The sequence below is a fragment of the Xenopus tropicalis genome, chromosome 1, assembly GCF_000004195.4.
Source record: "Xenopus tropicalis strain Nigerian chromosome 1, UCB_Xtro_10.0, whole genome shotgun sequence".
NCBI classification, from domain to species: Eukaryota; Metazoa; Chordata; class Amphibia; order Anura; family Pipidae; genus Xenopus; species Xenopus tropicalis.
In genome coordinates, this window is record NC_030677.2 from 15,285,190 (window position 1) to 15,299,592 (window position 14,403).

The following is a 14,403-nucleotide window of genomic DNA, read 5'->3' on the forward strand; positions in this document are numbered from 1 at the left end:
GAGGCTTCAGATGGGGTTTTTTGCCTTCCTCTGGATCAACTAGTAGTTAGGCAGGTTATATATAGGCATTATGGTTGAACTTGATGGACGTATGTCTTTTTTCAACCCAACTTACTATGTTACTATGTTACTATGTTACAGGGGGGCCGTTATAGGGTGCGCTACAGGGGGGCCGTTATAGGATGCGCTACAGGGGGGCCGTTATAGGATGCGCTACAGGTGGACCATTATAGGATGCGCTACAGGGGGGCCGTTATAGGATGCGCTACAGGGGGGCCGTTATAGGGTGCGCTACAGGGGGACCATTATAGGATGCGCTACAGGGGGGCCGTTATAGGATGCGCTACAGGTGGACAATTATAGGATGCGCTACAGGGGGGCCGTTATAGGATGCGCTACAGGGGGGCCGGTATAGGGTGTGCTACAGGGGGACCGTTATAGGGGATACAGGGCCATGGCAGGCTGCATAGTGACCTACTGGGGGGCACAGCCAGGCTGCACTGAATTGCAAGGAGGCCTTTAATATATAAGCGGTTAATAAAATGTTCCCTTGCAATAAAACGCAATAGTGTTGACATGTTACTACCAAAATACCAAATGCAAGTCAAGCAGAACAAACAGAGAGAAATATATGACCTCATAAATCCCAAGAATTTATATTATCCATTTCATTAATAAACACAGCCTGCAGTCAAAAAAAACTCAAATCAAATAAATTCAAAGGGCTCGCAGTAAAACCTTCGCACTTAGGCGAGCGCTGCCATGATCTAAGTATGGTAAATTAATATGAAGGGCCTCGCATTACGCCTCCTGAGTGCCGTCCAAAATACCCAGTGTGAGAGAGCCATTACAGTGGGTGGTACCGGCGGCTGGAGAGCAGCCCAGATATTGCCACTGTGTAATGATACTGCATCCAGCCACCATTGCCTTCAATAGGCCGGCCTGGGGCTTTTATATTATACACTTTATACACGTACAGCGAAATCTGCCCTCCCTGGGAATCAGAATCAAGTTTTTGTTATTAACATTTATTCTGGAGGGATGAGATACCCCCTCCATAAACCCCATCCCTATATAGATACCTTCTCCCCAAATAAATACCCCCTCCCTATATAGATACCTTCTCCCCAAATAGATACCCCCTCCCTATATAGATACCTTCTCCCTAAATAGATACCCCCTCCCTATATAGATACCTTCTCCCCAAATAGATACCCCCTCCCTATATAGATACCTTCTCCCCAAATACATACCCCCTCCCTATATAGATACCTTCTCCCCAAATAGATACCCCTCCCTATATAGATACCTTCTCCCCAAATAGATACCCCCTCCCTATATAGATACCTTCTCCCCAAATAGATACCCCTTCCCTATATAGATACCTTCTCCCTAAATAGATACTCCCTCCCTATATAGATACCTTCTCCCCAAATAGATACCCCCTCCCTATATAGATACCTTCTCCCTAAATAGATACTCCCTCCCTATATAGATACCTTCTCCCCAAATAGATACCTTCTCCCTATATAGATACCTTCTCCCCAAATAGATACCCCCTCCCTATATAGATACCTTCTCCCCAAATAGATACCCCCTCCCTATATAGATACCTTCTCCCTAAATAGATACTCCCTCCCTATATAGATACCTTCTCCCCAAATAGATACCTTCTCCCTATATAGATACCTTCTCCCTAAATAGATACCCCTCCCTATATAGATACCTTCTCCCTAAATAGATACTCCCTCCCTATATAGATACCTTCTCCCCAAATAGATACCTTCTCCCTATATAGATACCTTCTCCCCAAATAGATACCCCCTCCCTATATAGATACCTTCTCCCTAAATAGATACTCCCTCCCTATATAGATACCTTCTCCCCAAATAGATACCTTCTCCCTATATAGATACCTTCTCCCCAAATAGATACCCCCTCCCTATATAGATACCTTCTCCCTAAATAGATACTCCCTCCCTATATAGATACCTTCTCCCCAAATAGATACCTTCTCCCTATATAGATACCTTCTCCCCAAATAGATACCCCTCCCTATATAGATACCTTCTCCCCAAATAGATACCCCCTCCCTATATAGATACCTTCTCCCTAAATAGATACTCCCTCCCTATATAGATACCTTCTCCCTAAATAGATACCCCCTCCCTATATAGATACCTTCTCCCTAAATAGATACTCCCTCCCTATATAGATACCTTCTCCCTAAATAGATACCCCTCCCTATATAGATACCTTCTCCCTGAATAGATACCCCTCCCTATATAGATACCTTCTCCCTAAATAGATACCCCCTCTCTATATAGATACCTTCTCCCTAAATAGATACCCCTCCCTATATAGATACCTTCTCCCCAAATAGATACCCCCTCCCTATATAGATACCTTCTCCCTAAATAGATACTCCCTCCCTATATAGATACCTTCTCCCTAAATAGATACTCCCTCCCTATATAGATACCTTCTCCCTAAATAGATACTCCCTCCCTATATAGATACCTTCTCCCTAAATAGATACCCCTCCCTATATAGATACCTTCTCCCTGAATAGATACCCCTCCCTATATAGATACCTTCTCCCTAAATAGATACCCCCTCTCTATATAGATACCTTCTCCCTAAATAGATACCCCTCCCTATATAGATACCTTCTCCCTGAATAGATACCCCTCCCTATATAGATACCTTCTCCCTAAATAGATACCCCCTCTCTATATAGATACCTTCTCCCTAAATTGATACCCCTTCCCTATATAGATACCTTCTCCCTAAATAGATACCCCCTCCCTATATAGATACCTTCTCCCTGAATAGATACCCCTCCCTATATAGATATCTTCTCCCTAAATAGATACCCCCTCTCTATATAGATACCTTCTCCCTATATAGATACCTTCTCCCTAAATAGATACCCCCTCTCTATATAGATACCTTCTCCCTAAATTGATACCCCTTCCCTATATAGATACCTTCTCCCTAAATAGATACCCCCTCTCTATATAGATACCTTCTCACTAAATAGTTACCCCCTCCCTATATAGATACCTTCTCCCTGAATAGATACCCCTCCCTATATAGATACCTTCTCCCTGAATAGATACCCCCTCCCTATATAGATACCTTCTCCCTAAATAGATACCCCTCCCTATATAGATACCTTCTCCCTAAATAGATACCCCCTCTCTATATAGATACCTTCTCCCTAAATTGATACCCCTTCCCTATATAGATACCTTCTCCCTAAATAAATACCCCCTCCCTATATAGATACCTTCTCCCTAAATAGATATCCCTCCCTATATAGATACCTTCTCCCTAAATAGATACCCCCTCTCTATATAGATACTTTCTCCCTAAATAGATACCCCTCCCTATATAGATACCTTCTCCCTAAATAGATACCCCTCCCTATATAGATACCTTCTCCCTAAATAGATACCTCCTCCCTATATAGATACCTTCTCCCTAAATAAATACCCCCTCCCTATATAGATACCTTCTCCCTAAATAGATATCCCTCCCTATATAGATACCTTCTCCCTAAATAGATACCCCCTCTCTATATAGATACTTTCTCCCTAAATAGATACCCCTCCCTATATAGATACCTTCTCCCTAAATAGATACCCCTCCCTATATAGATACCTTCTCCCTAAATAGATACCCCTCCCTATATAGATACCTTCTCCCTAAATAGATACCTCCTCCCTATATAGATACCTCCTCCCTATATAGATACCTTCTCCCTAAATAGATACCCCTCCCTATATAGATACCTTCTCCCTAAATAGATATCCCTCCCTATATAGATACCTTCTCCCTAAATAGATACCCCTCCCTATATAGATACCTTCTCCCTAAAGCTAAGCTTGGCGATATAAGAAGAGTTTATATTGTTTTAGATGTATTTATACTGTATATTCATATAAATAACTGGCACCTTACCAAGAGGGCTATTAGTGGCTTTAGCATGATTGTACTTATGTCTTAAAAGCCTCAGGCAGTTCTATAGGAACTAGCCACAGAAAGGTGAGACATATGGAAGAGGCATTGGACTTTCACTTCATAGGATTGTATTGATTACAAATAGTTATTCCCTATCAGAGGGTAGGAACAAGGGGGTTTTTATGGGATATTCAACAGCCAATACTCTGTCTATAATAATAATAGCCAATGAATGGGCAGAGTTCTGCCTTTTGCTCCCACACTACTTCCTGTTACAGTTAGAGCTGCATTATTTCCTGTCAGCTGATCTCTGAGGGAGCACAAAATGGCGGCCCAAGGGAAAAGATGTAGAAGGGCAATATTTACTGATATATATATATATAATTCTTTATAAGGCCACTTAATATGATATAAATATCACCTTTTGGTTAAGTATTCATTTTGGGGGTATAGTTTTCTTTTAATTGGAAACACAGCCCTGTTCTTGATCTGATTCTTTCCTGTCTCATAATAATGATAAAAAGTAAATATATATTACTAATAGTACTTACCGGGAAGGAATACAGGAAGATTCCGAGGAAGAGCAGTAGGATGAATAGAAGGAAGAAGACAAGGATGAGCCACTTGTATCTCCTCCACAGGATGTACTTCAGGGTCTTGTACGGGGAAGTGAACCAGAGGAACGAGGTTTCTGGGCGCCTAAAATCAAATAAAATATTTCGTTTTATCACAGGGCCCTGGTGAGCTCCCACTTCTGTAACATTGACTAATAGTTTTAGTCCTTACTTTGGGTCTTCAAGTCTTGGGTTCATATTTGGCTCATCTCGACCAATCCCGGCCGGTCTCTCATCATGTTCCTGTTCATTTACAATCTCTAAAGTAATTTCCACTTTTCCCTGAAAGACACAATGGAATACATAAACAATCAAGGATGGGCTTTCACAACACAGTGGGGCTCTTTTATCAACACTGGGCAAATTTGGCCATGGGAAGTAACCCATAGCAACCAATCAGTGGTTGGCTTTTTTTCAGCCAGCTGCATGTAGAACAATGACTGCAACAATTTCATTGGTTGTCATTGGTTACTACCCAAGGGCGAATTTTCCCAGTGTTGATAAATGACCCCCGGTGACTTTTCATATATTCAGACCAAGGTAATTGAAGTTGCTTTGGTCTATTGGTTTGGAACCCTCTGGAAACTCAGTGATCCCCAACCAGTGGCTCAGGGGTCACATGTTGCTCCCCAACCCCTTGGGTGTTGCTCTCAGTGCCCCCAAACCAGGGAGTTATTTTTGAATTCCTGACTTGGGGGCAAGTTTTGGTTGAATAAAAACAAGATTTCCTACCAAATAAAGCCCCTGTAAGCTGATAGTGTGCATAGAGGCCCCTAATAGCCAATCACAGCCCTTATTTGGCTCCTCCATGAACTTTTATGGTGTTTGTGTTGCTCTCCAAGGGGCGTGTTTACTAAGACTTGAGATAAATATCACTGGTGATGTTGCCTGTAGCAACCAATTAGGTCTTTGCTTTTGATTCTTAACTTATAGGTGGCTGTTCAAATCTTATTGCTGATTGGTTGCTATGGGCAACATTACTGGAGATATTTAATCTCCAATCCAATCTTAGTAAAGACACCCCCAAGTCTTTTTACATTTGACTGTGGCTCGTGAGTAAGAATGGTTGGGGATCCCTGCCCTATATGAATGGGAGCCCACTGGTACTGTCTATAGAAATTGCTCCAGAAAGAAATACTGACACGGGTTCCCAAGATAGCCCCCACCTGAAAACATCAAAATACCCTTTATGACTTTACCCCTTTACAGTAGAAGCCCATTTTACATTTTTACATTTTTTAGAGTAACCCCAAAAAAATATTAATTAGATCACAAAAACAGGATCAAATAAGATAAAACGTAATATCAGGGGATGTGAAATTGCGGTTTCACTGTAACTGTGTTCCTATTAAGGCCACGGCCCTGAACCCACCCTATTTATTCCCTACGCCAGTCCCTGGACTTACGAACATGTTTGAGTAGTAAACAATCTTTATTCTTTACCCCAATAGCCCCTAAGACAGGGGTGGGCAAACTATGGCCCGCGGGCCACGTCCAGCCTGTTTGTCTTTTTAATCCGGACTCCGCAAGTCTCATCACACGAGACTTGGCGCCTGGGGACTGACAAGCGCAAACCGCGTAGCGCTGGCCCGGCCCGTCTGTAAGTCAATATGGCCCCTGAGCCAAAAAGTTTGCCCACCCCTGCCCTAAGAGATTTCCACCCCGAAAATCGGCAAAAGATAATATATACACACAACACGAAAATTGCAATGGCAACAATGGAATTACTTAATTTAGTGTTTCCTTCCACCCAAAAGGCCCAGACTGTATTGTTCATAGTAAACCCAATCCCAGACCAACTGGATGACTCCTGTTGTACAGAAGGGCGTCTGTTATTCCTGCCGATGTAGAACGCAAGGCACCCTGTCTTGTATCACAACAATCCAAAGATTCCCATTACAGCCATCAGTTCTACCAGGCACTTCACATCCAATCAGCCCAGACCTCGGCGCTTGGAACGCGCACTATCTGTACCTCTTCCAACATATTGTATGACTCATATTTCTGATTGGAATCACAAAATATTTGGGTATATTAACTGGCTTTCCAAGAGATCTCTGCCTTCTGTCACAATATTGTTTTTTTATGCTATGAAACAAGTTGAAAAAAAACTGCCAATATCTCCTGATTAAATGGAAACTGCGAGCGCTAATGATGCCAAAAACAGTTTTCAGTGCGGGTCCCGTGCCCAACGAAGCCTGTTTTTAGATAATATACAGGGTTTTAGGTTTTTTTTTTTGTTTCAAAAAAGAAAAGAATTGCTGGCGCCGAGACTCAGGTTTGGTCTTGGTTAGTTCTCGGAGGATGCTCAAGATGAACTGCTTGGGGTTTCGTGTGTTTATATGGGTCTGAAATGCTATCAAGATGAACTAAATACGTGCAAAGCCAAAAGTAAATGTTGCTCTTATATAAGGCTCCCCGCAGGATCGGACTGGGCCAGTGGGAAACCAGGAAAAAACCTGGTGGACCTTGGCCCTAGTGTGCCCTGCAGCCCCCGCTGACCCAGCCATTTCTCCTGCTCCCCCCACTGGGAACTGCGTTTTTGATGATGATTTCCTTTTCTCTGTAATAATAAAACTGTACCTACTGTATATTTGATCCCAACTAAGATATAATTACCCCTTATTGGGGGCAGAACAGCCCTATTGGGTTTATTTCATGGTTAAATGATTCCCTTTTCTCTGTAATAATAAAACAGTACCTGTACTTGATCCCAACTAAGATATAATTACCCCTTATTGGGGGCAGAACAGCCCTATTGGGGTTATTTAATGGTTAAATGATACCCTTTTCTCTGTAATAATAAAACAGTACCTGTACTTGATCCCAACTAAGATATAATTACCCCTTATTGGGGCAGAACAGCCCTATTGGGTTTATTTAATGGTTAAATGATTCCCTTTTCTCTGTAATAATAAAACAGTACCTGTACTTGATCCCAACTAAGATATAATTACCCCTTATTGGGGCAGAACAGCCCTATTGGGTTTATTTAATGGTTAAATGATTCCCTTTTCTCTGTAATAATAAAACAGTACCTGTACTTGATCCCAACTAAGATATAATTATCCCTTATTGGGGGCAGAACAGCCCTATTGGGTTTATTTAATGGTTAAATGATTCCCTTTTCTCTGTAATAATAAAACAGTACCTGTACTTGATCCCAACTAAGATATAATTATCCCTTATTGGGGGCAGAACAGCCCTATTGGGTTTATTTAATGGTTAAATGATTCCCTTTTCTCTGTAATAATAAAACAGTACCTGTACTTGATCCCAACTAAGATATAATTACCCCTTATTGGGGCAGAACAGCCCTATTGGGTTTATTTCATGGTTAAATGATTCCCTTTTCTCTGTAATAATAAAACAGTACCTGTACTTGATCCCAACTAAGAAATAATTACCCCTTATTGGGGGCAGAACAGCCCTATTGGGTTTATTTCATGGTTAAATGATTCCCTTTTCTCTGTAATAATAAAACAGTACCTGTACTTGATCCTAACTAAGATATAATTACCCCTTATTGGGGGCAGAACAGCCCTATTGGGTTTATTTCATGGTTAAATGATTCCCTTTTCTCTGTAATAATAAAACAGTACCTGTACTTGATCCCAACTAAGATATAATTACCCCTTATTGGGGCAGAACAGCCCTATTGGGTTTATTTCATGGTTAAATGATTCCCTTTTCTCTGTAATAATAAAACAGTACCTGTACTTGATCCCAACTAAGATATAATTACCCCTTATTGGGGGCAGAACAATCCTATTGGGTTTATTTACTGTTTAAATAATAAGAACCCTTATCCAGAAAACCCCAGGTCCCGAGCATTCTGGATAATGGGTCCCATGCCTGTAATAACAGTTCCGGTGCGCATCTATTTTACTAGTTTTTATATCAGACAATTGATATATTCAGTTAATTGTATTTTACACAATAAACATATTACCTGCAAAATTCTATTAATAGTGAAAAGACAAATTTGCCCCCAGAGTCTAAAGAACATTATTTGTCTGCCCTGCCCTAATCCCTTATCTGAATGAGTTCTGTAATTCTAGGTAAAGTAGTCGCCCAGTTCCACATGTCAATGTGTTTCCTATTGGTTCCAGGCGCTGGGTACTTAGTACAATAGCACGGGGCTCTGAAGTGCCGGCCAAGGGATCAGACTGTCCCTGGAATTCATTTTAAAACCCCTGCAATTAGAAAATATGGCAACGGAAAAAGATGAACATGAAATAAAAATGGGGGGGGGGGAGAAAAGTACAGGAAGAATAAAACATGCAGTGTTATAATAAATGTGTGAAAGGGAAATAAAAAAAAACAAGAAAAATCATCGTTAATGGTTCCGTAGCTAAAGGGGATGTGTAACATACAATATGGGTCCCACATGTTTTGCCAAAGCTGAAATACATGGGCTGCTCAGGAGCTGCTGTCCTACAGGCCAAGTTGGTTTGCTAGGTTGGCTTTAATGGGGGGAACTGCACTTATGGGTCAGTAGTGATCATGGGGCTCAATGGCAAATTTTTGCCCTTCTATACTCCTGTGCCCATCTCTTCTCTGGTTACTAGCTAATCCAAGCAAAGAGAAACTACAGTGATTGTGAGACCAGATAAAACCCACCTTGCTTTATCCGGTGGTAAAGCTTCTGGAAGGGGTAATAAGGGATAGGGTACTTGAATACATTGCAGTTCACAATACTATTAGTTTGTGCCACATGGTTTTATGCGTAACAGATCTTGCCAGACTAATTTAGTCGCCTTTTATGGGGAGGTGAGCAGGAACCTCGATGCTGGAATGGCAGTTGATGTCATCTACTTGGACTTTGCTAAAGCGTTTGATACAGTACCTCACAGAAGGTTAATGATCAAATTAAGGAATATTGGCCTAGAACATAATATTTGTAATTGGATAGAGAACTGGCTGAAGGATAGATTACACAGAGTGGTGGTAAATGGAACATTTTCTAATTGGGCCAGTGTGGTTAGTGGGTACCGCAGGGGTCAGTCCTTGGGCCTTTGCTTTTTAACTTGTTTATTAATGACCTGGAGGTGGGCATAGACAGTACTGTTTCTATTTTTGCTGATGACACTAAATTGTGCAAAACTATAAGTTCCATGCAGGATGCTGCCGCTTTGCAGAGCGATTTGGCAAAATTGGAAAACTGGGCAGCAAACTGGAAAATGAGGTTCAATGTTGATAAGTGCAAAGTTATGCACTTTGGTAGAAATAATATAAATGCAAGTTACACATTAAATAGTAGTTTGTTGGGGGGATCCTTAATGGAGAAGGATCTAGGGGTTTTTGTAGATAACAAGTTGTCTAATGCCAGGCAGTGTCATTCTGTGGCTACTAAAGCAAATAAAGTGCTGTCTTGTATAAAAAAGGGCATTGACTCAAGGGATGAGAACATAATTTTGCCCCTTTATAGGTCCCTGGTAAGGCCTCACCCTGAGTATGGGGGGCAGTTTTGGGCTCCAGTCCTTAAGAAGGATATTAATGAGCTGGAGAGAGTGCAGAGACTGCAACTAAACTGGTAAAGGGGATGGAAGGGTTAAACTATGAGGTTAGACTGTCAGAGTTGGGGTGATTGTAGATAAATGCCAAGATTTGAATAAGCAATTTGGCCTACTTGGAGCACACAGAGGCAGTGACTGATGACCATATGAAGAATGTATTTTCTGCTAGGTTATTGTTCATGGCACATTACTGATATAATGGGTAACAAAAATGAGCAAACATTTCCCCTTGTCTCCGGCCCCCCAGCTTACAGGGGCTTTATTTGGCAGGAAATCTTGTTTTTATTCAACCAAAACTTGCCCCCAAGTCAGGAATTCAAAAATAACTCCCTGGTTTGGGGGCGCTGAGAGCAACATCCAAGGGGTTGGGGAGCAACAGGTTTCCTCCAAGCCACTGGTTGGGGATCACTGCTATAAAGATACCTATAAGTAGAAAGAATTAAGAAGTGCTTACAGCCAGAATCTTCTCGTCCCCCTCCTGCCCTACACACGGCCACCATCCCTTGACTGTCTTCTGCTCAAACAAGGAGCAGTGATTTGCAGACTCCACCTCATCCAGCAGGTCCAGCCTGCACTTCTCCGCCGTTTTGGCAGGTCGTGGCATCCGGTTGAGGTCCAGCTGCACGGAACCTGGAAGGAAAGTAAAGAGCAGTTGTTTGTTTAGCCCCAATCAACCACCAGCATTCGTAATTATTGGTAAGTAGTGCTGCCTTCTACAACATTCAGAACTCATATGTGAGACATAAAGGCCATTTTATAGGTTGTGTGGGCAACAAAACACAATGAAGTCTTCGGCTAAAGGTCATTAGCACAGAGCTAACGATTCACACTCCCATTCAATAAACAAGAAGACTGTTTGAGCGTAAATGAGCGCAATGTTGGAACCAACGCACGCGGGAGCCTTTGCACAAACGTTGTTTCTCTTGTGTTATAATGAAAACTTCCAACCCCCCCAGTTGGTAATATAATCCCTAGGTCTTTAGTTTTCCATTAGGATCTCACTAAACATGGCCCCGTGCCCTACACCCTAGGAGTTTCCATAGTGCCCAAGTCTTATAGAGCTCATCAACGTCTGCACATCATGGCACTAATTATGTTTTCCTCATGTCCTAAAGGCCCATTTATCAACATTTTTGTGGTTTTTCGAAACCACGACTTTTCAACTAAAACCTCAGATGCCAAGTGATTTATTAAAACAGCTTTTTTAAAGGGGTTGTTCACCTTTGAGAGAGTAAATTTCTGGGACAATTTGCAATTGGTCTTCATTGTTTAGTTATTTCAGTTATCTCCAGTTTGGAGTTTCAGCAGTTATTTGTAGGGATGCACCGAACCCACTTTATGGGGTTCGTCTGAACCCACTCTGAAGGATTCAGCTGAATCTCGAACCGAATCCGAATCCTAATTAACATATGGGTAATTAGGATCTGAAGGGGTTAAAAATTGCTGTTTTCACCTGACCGTTTAACTCTTTCCGACTGCTAATTAGCATATGCTAATTTATGCTAATTCGGATTTGGATTCAATTCGGTTAGGACCGCGGATTCGGACAAAACCGAATCCTTAAAAAAAAGCCGAATCCTGAACCAAATACGGGATTCAGTGCATCCCTAGTTATTCGGTTGCTAGGGTCCAAGTTACCTTAGCAAACAGGGAGTGGTTTAGATGAGAGACTGGTATATTAATAGGAGAGGGGCCTGAATAGAAAATAAAATTACAAAAAGCAACAATAACAATAAAACTGTAGCCTCACAGAGCAAGAGTGTGAAAGCTGCAAAGAAGCAAAGAAGGCAAACATTCAAAAACAAAAAAATGAAGATCCACCCCCTTTAAAAAGCATGGTTATTAAAAAACACCAAAAATTTGAAAAACACACATTTTTCTAGTTTTTTCATGAATGAAGCATCCAAAAAATCCAAAAACCTCTAATACCATGAAGCAAAAGAAGATCTTCCAGTTGGAAATGGGACAGCTGCCCACTGACTTCTACAGGACTAGCCATATTCTTCATTTCCCAGGGTGCCACAGCCATGTGACCTGTGCTCTGATAAACTTCAGTCTCAATTTAATGCTGCGCTGCAAGTTGGAGTGATTCCCCCCCCCCTCCCCCAGCAGCCGATCAGCAGAACAATGGGAAGGGAGCAAGATAGCAGCTCCCAGTAGGTATCAGAATAGCACTCAATAGTAAGAAATCCAAGTCCGGCTTGGGACTCCTCCAGTTACATGGGATTAGGAGAAACAATAGGTTAGCTGAAAGTAGTTCTAATGTGTAGGGCTGGCTCCTTCTGAAAGCTCAGACTCAGGCACACTTTACTGCTGCGCTGCAAGTTGGAGTGATATTTGCTTTTCTGTTCTGACTCTTTCCAGCTTTCAAACGGGGGTCACTGACCCCGGCAGCCAAAAACGATTGCTCTGTCAAGGCTATTATTCATTTTTATTACTTATCTTTCTGTTTAGGCCCTGCTCTATTCCCATTTCTGTCTTACTTTCAAACCATTGCTTGGTTGCTAGGTTAAATTGGACCCTTCCACTGCTCAACTGTAGCAATACTTACCCGGCCACTATTTTACACCCCCGGAATTGTTGTGTTGATCGTTTAAAGACTCCACTACCTTCTCTGCCCACTTTGAAGTAACACTGAACACTGTAGATGTATGGGTTATGTTGAAAACACTTCATATAATATCTCTACTGGACCAACCAATACCTGGACCGGATCAATGGCAAGCACTTCAAGAACTGAGGGGAAAATCCACAAACTAATTAATCTCATAACATCCCATTTTGGAAATCTCCTAAGGGGCCCTCGGACGCATTGCGGTCGACAGCCCTGAGCAAAACGATATGCACTTCGTTCTAAAAAGATTATCCCTAATTAGATTTGGAAGGAACATAAGGATCTCACTGTTTTTGTCTTTTTACTTTCTTGGTCGGATCCACGGAGTGTAACAAAGGAGCTAATTTATAAACTGGGATTTTTTTTTCTTCCCCCCCTTCGTGCTGAGTGGGAAACATTGAAACGATAAAAGTCTGTTGGAAAAACAGGGAGGAAGCAGTGATGCCATTGTTTATAGAAATCTCAATTAACATAATTTGCGCCTGGAATTAACATTGGATATTTTTCCCGCATCGATTGCTTGGTACGGACTCAAAGCAACTTTACATAAGCTTCTATACATAAACCAGATGTTTTGCTGGATGCCATTCACAAGGATTTCCATAAAAATACCAGTCTCTCCATGGAAGACTGTGACCGTACCGTGTTAAAAGCTGGCAGAGCCATGAAAGAAGCTTCTGGAGACATTTTCAATAAAGCAGCCCTCTCCTCCATCCTGAGCTAAAATAAACTCGCCCGCAGTCAATGTCACATCAGAAGACTCCTTGCTTTTATGATTGCTGTGGATCTTTCCCATTGAGTCTGCAGATTTATGCTCAATAGCAATAAACATGCCGTAGACTCCTACACACCTATACAGATTATACACTTCATGATGGATGGAGCCCACTTCCAGCCTGAGATTTATTTCTTCACTCAACTTGACTGTAGAACAAGGTACAGAAACATTAAACAGGACTTTGGGTAGAATTTTTTTCCCCGTCCGAGACACTGTCACCCCTTGTTCAAACCTCAGCCAGAGGCTCTGTGGGTGCCCAGGTAGAGGTGACTCTTTTTGGTCACACAAAGACATCATTCATCTCTAAAGCTGAAGCTATGGGACACCTCAACCCATCCATGGGACAAATGGCTCAGTTGGGAGAAGAAGGCTCAATAAGTAGAGTAGAAGAAGGCAGAGGTGGAGGCTCATTCTTTTAGCTTCTTGTGATTTTGGGTAGATTGTAAGAATTTTTTGGTCAGATACTCAGTGGTGAGTGTTCAACTTTTCCAGCAGTTACAGTGGCACACAGCCTACAACGGCTTTGTCCAGTGATGGCCAGGAACCATGGGGTCTGCTTCTTCTATAGCGGCAAAGAACTCCCTCCACTCTAGCTGCCCTCCTAGTTGTGAGTGGGGAGGGAAAACACAGGCAGGAAGAAGATGTCGGAAGGGGGAAGGGAGGGCCTGGCAGGAATCACCTTAGAACCTTCTTACACCTGTGACCCCATTGTACAACTCCCCCTAGTCCAGTGGTTCCCAACCTTCCTAATGCCACGACCCTTTAATACAGTTCCTCATGTTGTGGTGACCCCCAACCATAAAATTAGTTCCTAAGACCATCGGAAATATGTGTTTTCCGATGGTTTAGGCAACCCCTGTGAAAGGGTCGTTCAACCCCCAAAGGGGTCCCAACCCACAGGTTAAGAACCGC

The 14,403-nt window shown here is 42.1% G+C and overlaps 1 protein-coding gene across 8 annotated transcripts in view; it reads right to left on the reverse strand.

The window, feature by feature from the left end:
- LOC100488564 (dysferlin) overlaps positions 1–14,403 on the reverse strand; it is a 204,524-nt gene that overhangs the window by 13,195 nt on the left and 176,926 nt on the right. For all 8 annotated transcript variants that reach the window (XM_031895266.1, XM_031895263.1, XM_031895269.1 and 5 more), the window contains 3 exons: positions 10,554–10,729; positions 4,753–4,862; positions 4,518–4,665 (listed from right to left, as the gene is read on the reverse strand). In XM_031895266.1, coding sequence (XP_031751126.1) covers positions 4,518–4,665; positions 4,753–4,862; positions 10,554–10,729 — 434 coding nt within the window. The remainder of the gene's footprint in view (positions 1–4,517; positions 4,666–4,752; positions 4,863–10,553; positions 10,730–14,403) is intronic.